A 22,068-nucleotide genomic window follows, 5' to 3' on the forward strand; every position below is an offset into this window, starting at 1 on the left:
TGTCGTAACTATTTTGGCCGACAAATGAACGTCCTTTGAAGAGTGTCAAAACAAATGTACTGATAAAAAGCAATCTGCAGCCCAAATACAGAGTCCATCCATTCGCGACCTTTGACCTAGTTTGACGAGACTCCATCAGCTGTTCCTGTGAAGAGTGGAATGACCCCCGAAAGTCTACCCGGGTGACATTGTTATAAGGAGACGGATACAAAAGCGTGGATAAGACACATTGAAACATAAAACATGGAGTACAATAATGGCCATCATTTACTCACAATAAAGTATACTCTGTGTAGAGAAGTACCTTTGTAAATTATACGTATTTCCAAAATCAGAGGGACCATTTGGAATATTACATATTGCGCTATGATGACTTATTATTATTATTGAACTAATGCAACTTTTTTTTGTACTTTACAAGGGCTGAAACATTCTTAACAATTTGATTTGACACAGTGAGTGTATAATTAAGCATAAAAAAAAACAGCAAATAGCATGGAGACAGGTATTGGTTTTTATTCCAATCATGTTTACAGTGCGATGGGAAGCTTTTGATGACGCGGTTATCAATCAACACTCAACGACGTACTAGGAAGAAGCTCTCATGTTGGGGACCACACATCAAATAGGTCAAATGTCAGATGCCGTATGCTTTAGGGTCCTTATAAAGATGGAAGACATTTTCAAACGGACTTAATTTCACGTGGGAAAAGTAGAGCAATATAGTTTTAAAAGTAGCAAGTGGATGATTATAGTCTTAAAGCTATATATAAAAAAAAAAGAAATGTAAAATGCTTCCGTCAGCACTTGAAAAGAGTCCTTTCTGTAAGTCATCCATATGGTAAACAAGAGCTGAGAGAGTGGAATACTGTACATACAGTATACATTTAGTGCTACGACAACTTGAATCTACCTGACGTTTCATTTTTGGAATGCGCGCAGCGATCCTAACAGTCTTAGCTCAGAACTCCTGCGGTCAAACGAAAGTCTACCGGAGCAGTCGTTTTGTCCTTTAAAAAAGAAAAGACCCACTTTTTGCCAGCTCGAAAAATGAAATGTGTGTTTTAGTTGGCAGTCGTGTGTGGAATAACATGTTTGAGGCCAGCAGCGTGTGATGCTAAGTAGGCGTCGAGTGAACCAGTTCCAGCAAAACACATTAAAAACATAAATCTATAACAATTAAAACGTCTTTAGAAGAGACAGATAGAAATATATTGCTTCATGATGTCTTTTTAAGAGATTGGGTGAGGGTCACAAGCAGTGGTGCTTCTAGGTTTAATGGCGCGCTGGGCAGGACCCCCCCCCCCCCCCCTTTGGTATTGTTGAATTTCTTCCTCGTGCCTAAATTTTGTCATTTCTGCCAGATTTTGGCCAACCGAATTGGTCCCTGAGTAGCGCTCAAAGGCACCAATCTGCGTTCAAAGGACTCCGGCTTATTAGTGATTCCCAAAGCCCAAAAAAAGTCTGCGGGCTATAGAGCGTTTTCCGTTCGGGCTCCAGTACTCTGGAATGCCCTCCCGGTAACAGTTCGAGATGCCACCTCAGTAGAAGCATTTAAGTCTCACCTTAAAACTCATTTGTATACACTAGCCTTTAATTAGACTCCCTTTTTAGACCAGTTGATCTGCCGTTTCTTTTCTTTTTCTTCTATGTCCCACTCTCCCTTGTGGAGGGGGTCCGGTCCGATCCGGTGGCCATGTACTGCTTGCCTGTGTATCGGCTGGGGACATCTCTGCGCTGCTGATCCGCCTCCGCTTGGGATGGTTTCCTGCTGGCTCCGCTGTGAACGGGACTCTCGCTGCTGTGTTGGATCCGCTTTGGACTGGACTCTCGCGACTGTGTTGGATCCATTGTGGATTGAACTTTCACAGTATCATGTTAGACCCGCTCGACATCCATTGCTTTCCTCCTCTCTAAGGTTCTCATAGTCATCATTGTCACCGATGTCCCACTGAGTGTGAGTTTTCCTTGCCCTTATGTGGGCCTACCGAGGATGTCGTGGTGGTTTGTGCAGCCCTTTGAGACACTAGTGATTTAGGGCTATATAAGTAAACATTGATTGATTGACCAATCAAATGTGTCCGCGCTTCCTTGTTCCTATTGACAGAGATCATCTCCCGTCCATTGTTGTATCCACTTCTTGTGAGCAGTACGGAGGCCTGTAGAGGACACCCATCTGACACATGTCCTGACCTGTTTTTCCACCTCCTTCCTGCCCATAGCTAGAATCGCCACTACTCACATCAAAAATGAAATCCCCAATGATAGATTACATTTTTTCTAAAACTAATCCTTTGTTTAATTGTTTGTCTTATTATGAAGCCACCATTCCAATGGCGTATTGGATATACATAAAAATATTAAAAATTACAAAACAACACATTGACAGTAGGATTATTATAAGTTTGCTTCATTCCTACACCAGAGGTCCTCATTTGTGTAAAGACATGTTTCATTTTGTTAGCGCATATGGACAATCATGCCGTTATTGTGGAGGCCGGAAGTGTGTGACTGGTGGGAAAAAGAGATCTCTTGTCGGGTCTGTTGCAAATGAAAACGTGCTCCCTTACTACTGAGCTTGCGCCACATATCAGTTACATCGCTGGGATTAATCCGGTGCAGCTTTCCCAGAGACGGAATAAAGAAAATATGTGGAGAGTTAGCAGAGTTAGCCACCGCTAACTCACCTTTAGCATAGCTGGGAAAAAAGTAGTAGCAGGGGTAGAGACGCACTTCTGCACTTCTAATTTAAATAGCCATGGTATTAAAGTTAAAAAAAATGTTAAAGTACCAATGGTTGTCACACACACACACTAGGTGTGGTGAAATTTTTCCTCTGCATTTGACCCACCCCCCTTGTGCAGCCCCTGGGAGGTGAGGGGAGCAGTGGGCAGTAGCGGTGCCGCGCCCGGGTATTATTTTTGGTGATTTAACCCCCAATTCCAACCCTTGATGCCGAGTGCCAAGCAGGGAGGTAATGGGTCCCATTTTTATAGTCTTTGGTATGACTCGGCCGGGGTTCGAACTCACAACATACCGATCTCAGGGCGGACACTCTAACCACTAGATGAAACCAAGGTGGGTATTGGAATTGGGTCGATACTAGCATGATGGGACTGATACTCCTTTCTCTCTCTGCTGCCCACGTTGACCCTTGACTCTCTGCTCTTCCAACTAATGACCATGTTTTTTTTTAACCAATATCTGCATTTAATGGAAGTTGTTGGGTTAACATTTTATTTTTTATATTTTTGTGACATTGTTGCTTTTTTTTTTTTAAATATGTAATTGTGACTTTTTTTCTCAAACTGTGTAGTAGAACGTAACAAGGTATATTTTTTTATTTATGTACTATTGTATTGTTTTAAATTGTTGTAATTAATTCATTACTTTTTTGTGTTCACACATAATCATAATCAACTAACGAGAGGCAAAATTCACAAAAGCATACAATGATCAGGACTTCCAAGTTATAAGTATCAGTATCGGCGATACTTGCTATGTATTGACCTGGTATCGAATCAATTATCCATATCACCCACCCCTAATATTCTGTCATGAAAACACTTTGCATAATGTTCCTGTGTTCACATAATCAGAATCAACTAACCAGAGGCAAAATAAACAAATTAATAAAAAAATTCATGAAGCGGTAGTAAATGGATGGACTTTCGACTAAAAGGTATCGGTACCAGTATTACTTGGTATCAAATCGATACAAAAAGTCCCAGTATCGCCCACCCAAAGTCTCGTTAAGGACCAACTCTTCACCAACATGTCACACGCTTCCGGCCTTCACAATAATAGCATGGTGCGTCACATCCGGCTATGCTAACTAAAATAGCTTACTTTGCATAACAAACCTTACGAAAAAAGCAACTAGGTCAATGTATGTTTGGGTCACATAATGTTCTTTTCATGAAAAGGAATTTTAGAAGAAAAAGCGAATGGTTTATTTTAATTTAATATTGGAAAATAATTTCACTTCAAAATAAATGCTGAAAATATTTTAGATGAAACTCTTTTGAGCCAAGAAATGATCTGCTTGTACACAAAATGTTCCTGTGCGACATTGTAACAATAAAATTGCATTTGTATTCAAATGTTGAGGTATTTTTTTAAAGTTGTTTTATTTATGCAAGCGAGTAGTAACCTGTGAATAATCTGATTTTAAAAATGAACTGTTTGACGGGTAGTAAAAATCAAACCTGGATCAGTTGAGGCTTTTTCAACACACTCAGTCAATTGAGTTTTTTTCAGTTAATAGTTAAATAATTAATCATTAATAATGTGATATATAAATAATTTATATTATAATTGTTATAATAAATATTACATTAGATGTTTTTATATAATTATTATTATTGTAAAATAATAACTATGTGCAATATTAATTAACAACTGTGTATTATTTCTAAATAAACCAATATTTAGTTTCCATGAAACAAAATATCATTGACCAAAACATGCAGTCAGCAAACTCTCCATTTTCCCTAAAAGTTAAATAAAAGGGAAGTAAGCAAAATTACCGTAGTTGTGTCTGTTTGGGACACAAAAGGTGTCACCTGTTTCTACAAAGTAAACACACAAAACATTTTGTTGACACACGCTAACCTGCTGCACAAAACACGTTTTTTCTATTCAAAATATGCCAACTTGTTTTAAAATGTCTCTAAGAAGTGTTTGTTTGCGGATATGTTTGACATTTTACAGTGTGTGTTCTACAAAATGTGTATAATATTGCATATTAGTGTGATTTCATATGCTTAATAAGGGAATCAATAGAGTTGACCGGTTAAAGTTATTGAACTCAATGACGACGCAATAAGTACGCATGGCTTGGTTTGAAATGTTGCAGATGTCTTCAGTCACACAAACACCGATTTTCCGCGTTCAGGTTCAGCTCACAGTTGTTCTGAAAAGAAGAGCGTTCCAAAAATGGACGAAAAAGCGATTGCTTTGGGATAAGGCCCCCGCGGTGTACAAGCGACACCCGTGTAAACACGTCGTTCTCCTCCATTCAAGCACTGACTTAGTTAAAGTGACACGTTCCTGTTCATTATGTTGTTAAAAAAGTGTTACCTAGGAGCTCAGTTCAGTCAATTTAACAGTGTTGACGGAAGCGAAAGGTAAGAATGTTGCTACTCTGCCTTCGTCTCAGCAGCAGGGGGCGCTGCAGTTGAAGACACCAGCCTGGCTGCAAGCTCCTGTGGCGCCACAGCACTTTGGTCTCCTGATTCCTCCCCATCCCCTCCCGGAGGTGGCGTCTGCATCAGACCTGGCCTGGAGCGCACCCTGACCCTCCAGGGGTGAAGGAAGAGGGCGGGGTCCGGCATGGCGGCCGGCTCGGCGGGGCCCGTCACTTTCTCCGTGGGCACGCATTCTCGGGCGCGCTCCACCCTGGAGGAGGCCCTGGCGCTCTTACGTTTGGGCTTCACCACGGGGGAGGAAAGGGTCGTTGGCGGGGAGACGCACTGAGGACCCTGAGCGGAGGCTCTGGACAGGAGCGCCTGTCTCTGCTGCAGCCGCTGATGCTGCAGCTTCTGCTTGGCGGCGTGCAGCTGGAAGGAGAGGTACGCCGCCGCCTCCGTCTGTTTCTGCAGCTCCGTGTTCAGGATGGTGGAGCAGTGGCTGCGCCGCTTCAGCTCCTCCAGGAAGTGGCGCTCTTTCTCCTTCAGATTGGCGCGCAGGGCTCCCACGAGGGCGCCTTTGTGGCCCAGCTCCTTGCGGATATCTACTATGGTGCAGTCCTGCTCTGCCAGACGCTCTTCCACATCCCTGCAGCGCTCCTCCAGCACCTCCTCTTCCTCCTGGATCTCTGAACAAAAGAAATGATGCAATAATTAATTATGTGACAGGGGTTACGTCACACTTCTTACACTAAACCAGTGGTTCTTAACCTGGGTTCGATCGAACCCTAGGGGTTCGGTGAGTCGGGCTCAGGGGTTTGGCGGAGGTCAAGACACACCCGACTCCTCGTGTAAATAAAAACTTCTCCCTATCGGCGTGTTACGGGTACGGCAACAGCCAAGGGCGTAGAATTGGGTAGGGACGCTAGGGACACGTCCCTACCAATATCCAGCCGCTACTGTGTAGTCACTATCAATACAAGCGCTGCCCGTAATGTTTAGTCAATGATTATGGCACAGAAAGGGTTAAATGTCGGTCTCTGATAGAAGTCCCGCCTCTAACCTAAATATCGCTCCCTGATTGGTTGCCGGTTTCATGCTAACTTACGTGTGATTGGCTGTCCCCGCTGTCACTCCTTCTGCTTGTAAAAGCTAGCCTACATGCTAATTGCTAGCGAGCGGACGAGAGGCAGTGCAACTGTCAGTGTAAGTTGTAAGTTTTAACTTGTAAGTGTAAGTTGTCAACATGTTCGGTATTTGTTGTTCCTGGCACACGGTAGCTGCGATGAGGTGGCGACTTGTCCAGGGTGTACCCCGCCTTCCGCCCGATTGTAACTGAGATAGGTGCCAGCGCCCCCCGCGACCCCAAAAGGGAATAAGCGGTAGAAAATGAATGGGATGGATGGGGCACACGGCAGCTAGATGGATTTTAATATCAGTGCTGTGATTTACATTGTGTTTGTGTCTGTTTGCGTGCGTGTGTGCTGTAGGTTTTGAAGGATGTCAATGAAAAGAAAACTGGATACACTACAGACTACACTAAAGAGTAAAGATGATAACTCTTCCAAGTTGTCTCCTTTGCTTTCATTTTAGTTGCTTTACCCTATAACATCTGCATGACGTGAAGTTATGATTGCTAATGTAAAAAAAAAAAAAAAAAGTAAACTTTCAGAGTGCTGCCTTGGAGCACTTTTGTGTCCCCACCAATCTCAAAATCAAACCTACTCCCTTGGCAACAGCAGAATTTGCTGATTTGCAGGTGTGTAATTTGTTGTGAGTTCATGCACTGTTTTGGTTTTGTTCTTTGAACAAGGTGATGTTCATGCACGGTTTATTTTGTGCACCAGTAAAAAGAACATGGTAACACTTAAGTATGGGGAACATTCACCAATAATTAGTTGCTTATTAACATGCAAATTAGTAACATATTGGCTCTTAACTAGTCATTATTAAGTACTTATTAATGTCTTATTCGGCATGGACTGTGTATCGGTTGGGGACATCTCTACGATGCTGATCCGACTCCGCTTGGGATGGTTTCCTGTGGACGGGACTCTCGCTGCTGTCTTGGATCCGCTTTGAACTGAACTCTCGCGGCTGTGTTGGAGCCACTATGGATTGAACTTTCACAGTATCATGTTAGACCCGCTCGACATTCATTGCTTTCGGTCCCCTAGAGAGGGGGAGGGGGGTTGCCCACATTTGAGGTCCTCTCCAAGGTTCTCATAGTCATCATTGTCACTGGCGTCCCACTGGGTGTGAGTTTTCCTTGCCCTTATGTGGGTTCTTCCGAGGATGTTTGTACAGTCCTTTGAGACATTTGTGATTTAGGACTGTATAAATAAACATTGATTGATTGATTATAACCCTAACCCTCTAACCCTGGCTCTAACCCTCTAACCCTGGCCCTAACCCTCTAACCCTGACCAAATAACTCTAAATTAAGTCTTTCTTACTTAGGATATGTTCCCCTAGTGTCCAAAAAAGTCTCTAACTTAAGTCTTTGTTACTTAGAATATGTTCCCTATACTAAAGTGTTACCGAAAACATATAACTTTGGCTTGAATTTGAAAAAAAAAAACATTTTATTTTTCACTAAAGAAGGGTTCGGTGAATGTGCTAATGAAACTGATGGGGTTCGGTACCTCCAACAAGGTGAAGAACCACTGCACTAAACACTCATGAAGCGAACACAATGTGGGTTAGAGGTGGACGATAACCTGCTGTGTCTAATGCAGGCCTGGGCAATTATTTTAACTCAGGTGGTCAAATTTAGAGGATAAAAAACATGTATCTGGGGGCCGGTATATCTATTTTTAGGAACATTAATACAAAACCTCACAATAATGTCTGATTGAATGCTAAAAACGTAATGGAATTTTACAATTTTCTATGAAGAATAAAACACTGAATATTGACAACTTATGAATGAAACACCCCCTTTCGATCGACATATTTTACAATAAAGTGAAACGCAACAAAAATGCAACAAAAGATGAAATATGAACGCGAAGGGTACAAAATAAACCCACCTAAAATATGATACATCTGATATTTGCTGAATTTCCCCCAGAGATCAATAAAGTACTTTCTATTCTATTCTATTCTGTATAGCACTAAACTTTAGAACTTTGTTGTAAAAAAATCTCCTTCCACGTCTGTGGAAACGCTTCCCGCCCACACTGCTTGGTGCCTCGTTTGAGCTGCTGTGACGTAGATGACCATAGTAACTAATTAGATGACCATAGTAACTAATTAGATGACCATAGTAACTAATTAGATGACCATAGCAACTAATTAGATGACCATAGTAACTAATTAGATGACCATAGTAACTAATTAGATGACCATAGCAACTAATTAGATTACCATAGTAACTAATTAGATGACCATAGCAACTAATTAGATTACCATAGTAACTAATTAGATTACCATCGTAACTAATTAGATGACCATAGTAACTAATTAGATGACCATAGTAACTAATTAGATGACCATAGTAACCAATTAGATGACCATAGTAACTAATTAGATTACCATCGTAACTAATTAGATGACCATAGCAACTAATTAGATTACCATAGTAACTAATTAGATGACCATAGTAACTAATTAGATGACCATAGTAACTAATTAGATTACCATCGTAACTAATTAGATGACCATAGCAACTAATTAGATGACCATAGTAACTAATTAGATGACCATAGCAACTAATTAGATTACCATAGTAACTAATTAGATGACCATAGTAACTAATTAGATGACCATAGTAACTAATTAGATGACCATAGCAACTAATTAGATGACCATAGTAACTAATTAGATGACCATAGTAACTAATTAGATGACCATAGCAACTAATTAGATGACCATAGCAACTAATTAGATGACCATAGCAACTAATTAGATGACCATAGTAACTAATTAGATGACCATAGCAACTAATTAGATGACCATAGTAACTAATTAGATGACCATAGCAACTAATTAGATGACCATAGTAACTAATTAGATGACCATAGTAACTAATTAGATGACCATAGCAACTAAAAAGATGAACATAGTAACTAATTAGATTCCCATAGTAACTGTTAAGATGACCATAGTAACTAATTAGATTACCATCGTAACTAATTAGATGACCATAGCAACTAATTAGATTACCATCGTAACTAATTAGATGACCATAGTAACTAATTAGATGACCATAGTAACTAATTAGATGACCATAGTAACTAATTAGATTACCATAGTAACTAATTAGATGACCATAGTAAATAATTAGATGACCATAGTAACTAATTAGATTACCATAGCAACTAATTAGATTACCATAGTAACTAATTAGATGACCATAGTAACTAATTAGATGACCATAGCAACTAATTAGATGACCATAGTAACTAATTAGATGACCATAGTAACTAATTAGATGACCATAGTAACTAATTAGATGACCATAGCAACTAATTAGATGACCATAGTAACTAATTAGATGACCATAGTAACTAATTAGATGACCATAGTAACTAATTAGATTACCATCGTAACTAATTAGATGACCATAGCAACTAATTAGATTACCATAGTAACTAATTAGATGACCATAGTAACTAATTAGATTACCATAGTAACTAATTAGATGACCATAGTAACTAATTAGATGACCATAGCAACTAATTAGATGACCATAGTAACTAATTAGATGACCATAGTAACTAATTAGATGACCATAGTAACTAATTAGATGACCATAGCAACTAATTAGATGACCATAGTAACTAATTAGATGACCATAGCAACTAATTAGATGACCATAGCAACTAATTAGATGACCATAGTAACTAATTAGATGACCATAGTAACTAATTAGATGACCATAGTAACTAATTAGATGACCGTAGTAACTAATTAGATGACCATAGTAACTAATTAGATGACCATAGCAACTAATTAGATTACCATACTAACTAGTATATCATGCAAAAGTGCAGATTCCAACCAATGAAATACTTTGTATAGTTGAAGACTTACGGTCATTAGAAGACATGACTGCACATCATAATGGCAGCTATACTTTCCATCTTAAAGATTTAAAAAAATTATTTGGGAATGTCCAGCGGGCCAGAATGAAAAGCTCAACAGGCCTCATGTGGCCCCCGGGCCTTAATTTGCCCAGGTCTGGTCTAACAAAATAAGTAATCATTAAAATATGTATTTAAGTGTATCAATAATTCATTATAACTGGAATTAAATATGTGAATGTGTGATAAAAAATGATGTAAAAATACATATCCTTTGTTAATGTTGTAATTAATCACATATTTAATTATTTAAATGTGTAATGAATTCTAAATTGTATTAATTATTTCATTAACCTCAGCGCTTCATGAATTTATTTTATCTGTCAAACTCAGCCGTCAAAGTTAGTGGGCGGGGCTAACAGGGGACAGCGTGGCGCGGTTGGGAGAGTGGCCGTGCCAGCAACCTGAAGGTTCCTGGTTCAATCCCCACCTTTTACCAACCTCGTCACGTCCGTTGTGCCCTTGAGCAAGACACTTTGCCCTTGCTCCTAATGGGTTGTGTATAGGGGCTCCCGGGCGGTATAGTTCGGTTGGCAGAGCGGCCGTGCAAGCAACTTGAGGGTTGCAGGTTCGATCGCCGCTTCCGCCATCCTAGTCAATGCCGTTGTGTCCTTGGGCAAGACACTTTACCCACCTGCTCCTAGTGCCACCCACACTGATTTAACTTGGTTTAACTCTTATCTTACTGATAGGATGCAGTGCGTCTCCCATAACAATGTGACCTCGGACTACGTTAAGGTAACGTGTGGAGTTCCCCAGGGTTCGGTCCTTGGCCCTGCACTCTTCAGCATCTACATGCTGCCGCTAGGTGACATCATACGCAAATACGGTGTTAGCTTTCACTGTTATGCTGATGACACCCAACTCTACATGCCCCTAAAGCTGACCAACACGCCGGACTGTAGCCAGCTGGAGGCGTGTCTTAATGAAATTAAACAATGGCTGTCCGCTAACTTTTTGCAACTCAACGTCAAAAAAACGGAAATGCTGATTATCGGTCCTGCTAGACACCGACCTCTATTTAATAATACAACTCTAACATTTGACAACCAAACAATTAAACAAGGCGACTCGGTAAAGAATCTGGGTGTTATCTTTGACCCAACTCTCTCCTATGAGTCACACATTAAAAGCGTTACTAAAACGGCCTTCTTTCATCTCCGTAATATCGCTAAAATTCGCTCCATTTTGTCCACTAAAGACGCTGAGATCATTATCCATGCGTTTGTTACGTCTCGCCTCGATTACTGTAACGTATTATTTTCGGGTCTCCCCATGTCTAGCATTAAAAGATTACAGTTGGTACAAAATGCGGCTGCTAGACTTTTGACAAGAACAAGAAAGTTTGATCACATTACGCCTGTACTGGCTCACCTGTACTGGCTTCCTGTGCACTTAAGATGTGACTTTAAGGTTTTACTACTTACGTATAAAATACTACACGGTCTAGCTCCATCCTATCTTGCCGATTGTATTGTACCATATGTGCCGGCAAGAAATCTGCGTTCAAAGGACTCCGGCTTATTAGTGATTCCCAAAGCCCAAAAAAAGTCTGCGGGCTATAGAGCGTTTTCATTTTGGGCTCCAGTACTCTGGAATGCCCTCCCGGTAAAAGTTCGAGATGCTACCTCAGTAGAAGCATTTAAGTCTCACCTTAAAACTCATTTGTATACTCTAGCCTTTAAATAGACTCCATTTTTAGACCAGTTGATCTGCCGTTTCTTTTCTTTTTCTCCTATGTCCCACTCTCCCTTGTGGAGGGGGTCCGGTCCGATCCGGTGGCCATGTACTGCTCGCCTGTGTATCGGCTGGGGACATCTCTGCGCTGCTGATCCGCCTCCGCTTGGGACGTTTTCCTGCTGGCTCCGCTGTGAACGGGACTCTCTCTGCTGTGTTGGATCCGCTTTGGACTGGACTCTTGCGACTGTGTTGGATCCATTATGGATTGAACTTTCACATTATCATGTTAGACCCGCTCGGCATCCATTGCTTTCCTCCTCTCCAAGGTTCTCATAGTCATCATTGTGACCGACGTCCCACCGGGTGTGAGTTTTCCTTGCCCTTATGTGGGCCTACCGAGGATGTCGTAGTGGTTTGTGTTGGGGTTTGTGCAGCCCTTTGAGACACTAGTGATTTAGGGCTATATAAGTAAACATTGATTGATTGATTGATTGATTTAATTGTAACTTAGATATTGGGTTTCACTATGTAAAGTGCTTCGAGTCACTTGAGGAATAAGCGCTATATAAATATAATTCACTTCACTCCCGCCATTAGTGTGTGAATGTGTGTGTGAATGTGGAAATAGTGTCGAAGTGCTTTGAGTACCTTGAAGGTAGAAAAGCGCTATACAAGTATAACCTATTTTCCATTTACCATAACAGGAATCTAAACCAGGCCTGGGCTATTATTTTGCCACGGCGGGCCAAATTTAGGGAAAAAAATGTGTCTGATAGCCGGTATATCTGATTTTTAGGAACAAAACCTCACAATAATGTCTAATTGAATGCTAAAAAAAAATATGACGGAATGGAATTTTTAATTTTTTTAAGGAATGAGACACCCAGATTGTACATGAAAATAAAGAATGTGGGATTTACAATATTAACTATGAAGGATAAAACACTGAATATTGACAACATATGAACGTCACCCCCCCTGTCAATTGACATATTTTATAATCAAGCGAAATGCAACAAACACAGCGAAATAAGAACACGAAAAAACCCACCCACAATCTGATACATCACTAAGCTTTAGGACTTTGTTGTAAAAATCTCCTTCCGTGTCTGTCCCTGACACCCACATTTTAGGCCTGCCGGTCTGGAAACACTCTGTGGAAACACTCCAAACCCACACTGCTTGGTGCCCCGTCTGAGCTGCTGTGACTTAGGTGACCATAGTAACTAATTCGATTACCATAGTAACTAGTAAATCATGCAAAAGTGCAGATTCCAAGCATTAAAATACTTTGTATAGTTCAAGAATTACGGTCATTAGAAAACATCTCTGCACATCATAATGGCAGCTACAGTTTACATCTTAAAGATGAAAAAAAATGATTCGGCAATATCCGGCGGGCCAGATTGAAAAGCTCAACGGGCCGCATGTGGCCCCCGGGCCTTAATTTGCCCAGGTTTGCGCTAGACCAGGGGTCGGGAACCTTTTTGGCTGAGAGAGCCTTGAAAGCCACATTTTTAAAAGTGTATTACCGTGAGAGCCGTATCATATGTTTTAACACTGAATACAACTAAATGCATGTATTTTTTAAGTAAACCAACATTTTTAGAGTATAAGTCTTATATTTTATATCATTTTTATTCTGAAGCTAACCAATAATAAATAAAATACTTCTTTGGCAACACTAAATTGGCCCTAGTGTGTGAATGTGAGTGTGAATGTCGTCTGTCTATCTGTGTTGGCCCTGTGATGAGGTGGCGACTTGTCCAGGGTGTACCCCGCCTTCCGCCCGATTGTAGCTGAGATAGGCGCCCGCGACCCCTAAAGGGAATAAGCGGTAGAAAATGAATGGATGTGTGAATGTGAGTGTGAATGTCGTCTGTCTATCTGTGTTGGCCCTGCGATGAGGTGGCGACTTGTCCAGGGTGTACCCCGCCTTCTGCCCAAATGCATTTGAGATAGGCTCCAGCAACCCCCGCGACCCCAAAAGGGACATGCGGTAGAGAATAAATGGATGGACTTCTTACCATTGATGTGACTTATATTGAACAGGTGCGGTTGAAAAACGGATGGATGGATTAAAATGCATAAGAATGTTTTATATGTTAAACGTTATTTTTAACACCGATTACTGGCGGAATTATTCATTGCTAATCCTGTTAAGCAATGTCAGCTCAGATTTATCAGAGAGCCAGATGCAGTCATCAAAAGAGCCACATCTGGTTCTAGAGCCTTAAGTTCCCTACCCTTGATCTGGACCAAAGATTACATTGGCCTGCGTGTAAAATGGCGGACACAAGCAGTCCTGCACTGTGTCAACCTTTGCAAAGCTGGACAGCCCGTTATCATTAAAAATGTCTTCTATTTTTGTCAAGCCATTTACAAAAAAGGTACACATGGTATGCTATAGGCTACTGGGACATAGCAGCTACACCGCAGCTAAGCACACAATAGCACACATGCTAGACTTAACATTGCAGTCTAATGCACACTTGGCATCATAAACAAGTATCAAATAATAATAGTTGTGTATTACTTACACATGCAAAGTCTCCAATTAGGTAAAAGGGTATTAAAAAGTGTCCAGTAACAAACGTGTCCGCGGCATTCAACATACAGCGTCTTTAGATTCATTTAATGAATTATTGTGGCAACTGGGTGTCACTAAAAAAATAGGGTATATTAACTTAAAGCCAGCATAAGTCCATTCCAGACAATTGATGATAAATAGATTAGTGTTTTTTATTGTTCTTGGTTTGACTCATTTCACTTGATCAGTCCATTGCTAACATCTCACACTACAAAATAAAAGTATGTACGATCCCTGCTGATATCGTATGGGCTCAATACGGTATCAGAAGTTGTATCGGGACACCCCTATTTTAAAAGGCAAAATGTTAGGCAGGTGTATGCATGTTATGTATACAGTAGAGTATTTGTATTCTATACACCCGCACTATTTAATGTATACGCCAACGGCTAAAAATAAGCCATTGTTCCAACTCAGAATCTGTTCTGGATGGAATCCACTTGGTTAAATGTGATCCAGCCTCCGGTCTTTTCTGCTCCGTATCGTCCCGAGACATAAGAGTGCATCCTTTTCAACATGAATTCAAAGCTAACAGAATCTTCTGTCTGTTTTTCCACTGCAGTCAAAGTCCCCAGAGAGGAGGAGGAGGATAAGGAGGTCAGTGCACGTGAAGAACACAGTCGCAGCCTGGGGGATGACAAGCTGGCCAAAGGAAGAGATTACATCCTTGGAGGCCTCTAAGCCCAAAATATGTCACATTTGCTGCAGGAGGAAAATCCCAAAAGGTAGGGAGAGGTTTGCTACTTTCTTAAAAGGGATCTTGGATTTAATTGTGTGAAGGCACCAAAGCAGTCACACATATGGTTTTCTACGCCAAAATTCATCTATTTCTTCTTCTACTTCTTCATCATTTTTCATCCGATTCAAACTTCAAACAGTTCAGCCTATTCAGGAATTGCGGGCTTTCCCATGACAAATTCCAAAAATTCCCAGATTTCCGGGACATTTTTCCCATTTATAATGAATTGCCCACTTTTCAAACTTACACCATTTCCACATTTTCAACCGATTCCACCTTCAACACATTCCACCCATCATGGACATTCAAACTATCATTTTTCCATGTTCGAAAAAATTCCAGGAATACCCATTTGTTCAAACCCATTTTTCTGCCGACTCCCCCTTTCACATTTTTCAACCCCCTTCAACCGTTCTACTGTCAAAACATTTCTCTTAATCAGGAAAAAAAACAAGGCGGTTTTTTGAACTGGAAAAATGTCCCGGTTTTCCCAAAATTCTATAAATTCCGTAATACTATTTCTCAATTTAAAATTGTACTACTTCTAACATTTCTCGACCAATTTGAAAAATTCCAACACCAACCATCCACAACATTCAAATTATTTAGCATTTTCAAAAAAATTACAGTTCTTCCCGTTTCCCTTAAAGTCCCATTGAAAAGACTGTGCCATTTTCTCAAAGTTCCACAACTCCCACATTTTTTATCCAATTCAAACTGTTCCAACTTCAAACAGTTCAGCCTATTCGGGAATTGCGGGCCTTGCCTTGAAAAATTCCAAAAATTCCCAGATTTCCGGTACATTTTTCCCATTTATAATAAATTGGCCAGTTTTTAAAATTCCACCATTTCCACATTTTCAACCGATTCAAACCACTCCACTCATCCTGGACATTCAAACTATAATTTGTTAAAAAGAATTCCAGGGATTCCCATTTTATTAAACCCTTTTTCCATCCTTTTTTCTGCAGAATACTCCTTCCACATTTTTCAACCCACTTCAACCCTTCCACCGTCAAACATTTCTCTAAAGGGGACAAAAAAAAGGTTGTTTTTGAACTAGAAAGATTTCCCGCTTTTCCCAAAATTCCATACATTCAATTAAAAGTGTTACTACTTCAAACATTCCTCGACCAATTTGAAAAAATTCCAACACCAACCATTCACAACATTCAAATTATTTAGCATTTTCCAAAAAATTACAGTTCTTCCCAAAATTCCCTATTTTCCATTAAAGTCCCATTGAAAAGACTGGGCCATTTTTCAAAGTTCCACAACTCCCACATTTTTTATCCGATTAAAACCGTTCCAACTTCAAACAGGTCAGCCTATTCGGGAATTGCGGGCTTTCCCCTGACAAATTCCAAAAATTCCCAGATTTCCGGGACTTTTTTCCCATTTATAATGAATTGCCCACTTTTCAAACTTCCACCATTTCCACATTTTCAACCGATTCAAACCATTCCACCTTCACTACATTCCACTCATCCTGGACATTCAAACTCTCATTTTTCCATGTTCAAAAAAATTCCAGGAATTCACAGAATTCCCATTTGTTCAAACCCTTTTTTCTGCCAACTCCCCCTTCCACATTTTTCAACCCCCTTCAACCGTTCTACTGTCAAAACATTTCTCTTAATCAGGAAAAAAAAACAAAGTGTTTTTTTGAACTGGAAAAATTTCCCGGTTTTTCCAAAATTTCATAAATTCCGTAATACTATCTATCAATTAAAAATGTTACTACTTCAAACATTCCTCGACCAATTTGAAAAATTCCAACACCAACCATTCACAACATTCAAATTATTTAGCATTTTCAAAAAAATTATAGTTCTTCCCGAAATTCCCTATTTTCCCTTAAAGTCCCATTGAAAAGACTGTGCCATTTTCTCAAAGTTCCACAACTCCCACATTTTTTATCCGATTCAAACCGTTCCAACTTCAAACAGTTCAGCCTATTCGGGAATAGCGGGCTTTCCCCTGACAAATTCCCAAAATTCCCAGATTTCCGGGACTTTTTTCCCATTTATAATGAATTGCCCACTTTTCAAACTTCCACCATTTCCACATTTTCAACCGATTCAAACTATTCCACCTTCAACACATCCCACTCGTCCTGGACATTCAAACTATCATTTTTCCGTGTTCCAAAAAATTCCAGGAATACCCATTTGTTCAAAACCATTTTCCTGCAGACTACTCCTTCCACATTTTTCAACCCACTTCAACCGTTCCACCGTCAAAACATTTCTCTTAATCAGGACAAAAAACAAGTTGTTTTTTTTTAACTGGAAAAATTTCCCGGTTTTCCCAAAATTATGTGATACTATTTCTTAATTAAAAATGTTACTACTTCAAACATTTCTCGACCAATTTGAAAAATTCTAACACCAACCATTCACAACATTCAAATTATTTAGCATTTTCCCAAAAAATTACAGTTCTTCCCAAAATTCCCTATTTTCCATTAAATTCCCATTGAAAAGACTGTGCCATTTTCTCAAAGTTCCACAACCCCCACATTTTTTATCCGATTCAAACCGTTCCAACTTCAAACAGTTCAGCCTATTCGGGAATCGCGGGCTTTCCCTCGACAAATTCCAAAAATTCCCAGATTTCCCAGGACATTTTTCCCATTTAAAATGAATTGGCCATTTTTTAAAATTCCACCATTTCCACATTTTCAACCGATTCAAACCATTCCACCTTCAACACATTCCACTCATCCTGGACATTCAAACTATTTTTCCATTTTCAAAAAAATTCCAGGAATTCGCAGAATTCCCATTTGTTCAAACCCTCTTTTCTGCCGACTCCCCCTTCCACATTTTTCAACCCCCTTCAACCGTTCTACTGTCAAAACATTTTTCTAAATCAGGAAAAAAAACAAGGTTGTTTTTTGAACTGGAAAAATTTCCCGGTTTTCCCAAAATTCCATAAATTCCGTAATACAATTTCTCAATTAAAAATGTTACTACTTCAAACATTCCTCGACCAATTTGAAAAATTCCAACACCAACCATTCACAACATTCAAATTATTTAGCATTTTCAAAAAAATTACAGTTCTTCCCGAAATTCCCTATTTTCCCTTAAAGTCCCATTGAAAAGACTGTGCCATTTTCTCAAAGTTCCACAACTCCCACATTTTTTATCCGATTCAAACCGTTCCAACTTCAAACAGTTCAGCCTATTCGGGAATTGCGGGCTTTCCCCTGACAAATTCCAAAAATTCCCAGATTTCCGGGACTTTTTTCCCATTTATAATGAATTGCCCACTTTTCAAACTTACACCATTTCCACCTTTTCAACCGATTCAAACCATTCCACATTCAACACATTCCACTCATCCTGGACATTCAAACTATCATTTATCAGTGTTCAAAAAAATTCCAGGAATACCCATTTGTTCAAAACCATTTTCCTGCAGACTACTCCTTCCACATTTTTCAACCCACTTCAACCGTTCCATGGTCAAAACATTTCTCTTAATCAGGAAAAAAAACAAGGTTGTTTTTTGAATTGGAAAAATTTCCCGGTTTTCCCAAAATTTCATAAATTCCGTAATACTATTTCTCAATTAAAAGTGTTACTACTTCAAACATTCCTCGACCAATTTGAAAAATTCTAACACCAACCATTCACAACATTCAAATTATTTAGCATTTTCAAAAAAATTACAGTTCTTCCCAAAATTCCCTATTTTCCATTAAATTCCCATTGAAAAGACTGTGCCATTTTCTCAAAGTTCCACAACTCCCACATTTTTTATCCGATTCAAACCGTTCCAACTTCAAACAGTTCAGCCTATTCGGGAATTGCGGGCTTTCCCCTGACAAATTCCAAAAATTCCCAGATTTCCGGGACTTTTTTCCCATTTATAATAAATTGCCCACTTTTCAAACTTCCACCATTTCCACCTTTTCAACCGATTCAAACTATTCCACCTTCAACACATTCCACTCGTCCTGGACATTCAAACTATCATTTTTCAGTGTTCAAAAAAATTCCAGGAATACCCATTTGTTCAAAACCATTTTCCTGCAGACTACTCCTTCCACATTTTCAACCCACTTCAACTGTTCCACGGTAAAAACTTTTCTCTTAATCAGGAAAAAAAACAAGGTTGTTTTTTGAACTGGAAAAATTTCCCGGTTTTCCCAAAATTCCATAAATTCCGTAATGCTATTTATCAATTAAAAATGTTACTACTTCAAACATTCCTCGACCAATTTGAAAAATTCTAACACCAACCATTCACAACATTCAAATGATTTAGCATTTTCCCAAAAAATTACAGTTCTTCCCAAAATTCCCTATTTTCCATTAAATTCCCATTGAAAAGACTGGGCCATTTTTCAAAGTTCCACAACTCCCACATTTTTTATCCGATTCAAACCGTTCCAACTTCAAACAGTTCAGCCTATTCGGGAATTCTGGGCTTTCCCTTGAAAAATTCAAAAAAATCCCAGATTTCCGGTACATTTTTCCCATTTATAATGAATTGCCCACTTTTCGAACTTTCACCATTTCCACATTTTCAACCGATTCAAACCATTCCACCTTCACTACATTCCACTCATCCTGGACATTCAAACTATCATTTTTCCATGTTCAAAAAAATTCCAGGAATTCACAGAATTCCCATTTGTTCAAACCCTTTTTTCCGCCGACTCCCCCTTCCACATTTTTCAACCCCCTTCAACCGTTCTACTGTCAAAACATTTTTCTTAATCAGGAAAAAAACAAGTGTTTTTTGTTTAACTGGAAAAATGTCCCGGTTTTCCCAAAATTTTATAAATTCAGTAATACTATTTCTCAATTAAGAATTTTACTACTTCTAACATTTCTCGACCAATTTGAAAATTTCCAACACCAACCATTCACAACATTCAAATTATTTAGCATTTTCAAAAAAATTACAGTTCTTCCTGAAATTCCCTATTTTCCCTTAAATTCCCATTGAAAAGACTGGGCCATTTTTCAAAGTTCCACAACTCCCACATTTTTTATCCGATTCAAACCGTTCCAACTTCAAACAGTTCAGCCTATTCGGGAATTGCGGACTTACCCCTGACAAATTCCCAAAATTCCCAGATTTCCGGGACTTTTTTCCCATTTATAATGAATTGCCCACTTTTCAAACTTACACCATTTCCACCTTTTCAACCGATTCAAACCATTCCACCTTCAACACATTCCACTCATCCTGGACATTCAAACTATCATTTATCCATGTTCAAAAAAATTCCAGGAATACCCATTTGTTCAAAACCATTTTCCTGCAGACTACTCCTTCCACATTTTTCAACCCACTTCAACCGTTCCATGGTCAAAACATTTCTCTTAATCAGGACAAAAAACAAGTTGTTTTTTTTAACTGGAAAAATTCCACAGTTTTCCCAAAATTCCGTAACACAATTTCTTAATTAAAAATGTTACTACTTCAAACATTTTCAACCCACTTCAACCATTCCACGGTCAAAACATTTCTCTTAATCAGGAAAAAAACCAAGGTTGTTTTTTGAACTGGAAAAATTTCCCGGTTTTCCCAAAATTCCATAATTTCCGTAATACTATTTATCAATTAAAAATGTTACTACTTCAAACATTCCTCGACCAATTTGAAAAATTCCAACACCAACCATTCACAACATTCAAATTATTTATAATTTTCCAAAAAATTACAGTTCTTCCCAAAATTCCCTATTTTACATTAAATTCCCATTGAAAAGACTGTGCCATTTTTCAAAGTTCCACAACTCCCACATTTTTTATCCGATTCAAACCGTTCCAACTTCAAACAGTTCAGCCTATTCGGGAATCGCGGGCTTTCCCTCGACAAATTCCAAAAATTCCCAGATTTCCCAGGACATTTTTCCTATTTATAATGAATTGGCCATTTTTTTAACTTCCACCATTTCCACATTTTCAACCGATTCAAACCATTCCACCTTCAACACATTCCACTCATCCTGGACATTCAAACTATTTTTCCATGTTCAAAAAAATTCCAGGAATTCGCAGAATTCCCATTTGTTCAAACCCTTTTTTCTGCCGACTCCCCCTTCCACATTTTTCAACCCCCTTCAATCGTTCTACTGTCAAAACATTTTTCTTAATCAGGAAAAAAAACAAGGTTGTTTTTTGAACTGGAAAAATTTCCCGGTTTTCCCAAAATTCCATAAATTCCGTAATACTATTTCTCAATAAAAATGTTACTACTTCAAACATTCCTCGACCAATTTAAAAAATTCCAACACCAACCATTCACAACATTCAAATTATTTAGCATTTTCAAAAAAATTACAGTTCTTCCCGAAATTCCCTATTTTCCATTAAAGTCCCATTTAAAAGACTTTGCCATTTTTCAAAGTTCCACAACTCCCACATTTTTTATCCGATTCAAACTGTTCCAACTTCAAATAGTTCAGCCGATTCGGGAATTGCGGGCTTTGCTTTGAAAAATTCAAAAAATTCCCAGATTTCCGGTACATTTTTCCCATTTATAATGAATTGGCCAGTTTTTAAAATTCCACCATTTCCACATTTTCAACCGATTCAAACCATTCCACCTTCAACACATCTTGGACATCCAAACTATCATTTTTCCATGTTTAAAAAAAAATCCAGGAAATCACAGAATTCCCATTTGTTCAAACCTCTTTTTCACCCTTTTTTCTGCCGACTTCTTCCACATTTTTCAACCCTTCCACCGTCAAAACATTTCTCTTAATCATGACACAACACAAAGTTGTTTTTTGAACTGGAAAAATTTCCCGGTTTTCCCAAAATTCCAGAAATTCTGTAATACTGTTTATCAATTAAGTATTCCTACTTCAAC

The 22,068-nt window shown here is 39.1% G+C and overlaps 1 protein-coding gene across 1 annotated transcript in view; it reads right to left on the reverse strand.

Annotated features, from left to right (window-relative positions):
- Positions 1–491: 491 nt before the first annotated feature.
- Positions 492–22,068, reverse strand: part of ccdc92ba (coiled-coil domain containing 92Ba) — a 45,102-nt gene continuing 23,525 nt past the window's right edge. Inside the window, exon 4 of the mRNA XM_061919181.1 lies at positions 492–5,818. Within this exon, the coding sequence (XP_061775165.1) occupies positions 5,142–5,818 (677 nt within the window). The 3' untranslated portion in view covers positions 492–5,141. The remainder of the gene's footprint in view (positions 5,819–22,068) is intronic.

Source organism: Nerophis ophidion, linkage group LG13 (assembly GCF_033978795.1).
Source record: "Nerophis ophidion isolate RoL-2023_Sa linkage group LG13, RoL_Noph_v1.0, whole genome shotgun sequence".
NCBI classification, from domain to species: Eukaryota; Metazoa; Chordata; class Actinopteri; order Syngnathiformes; family Syngnathidae; genus Nerophis; species Nerophis ophidion.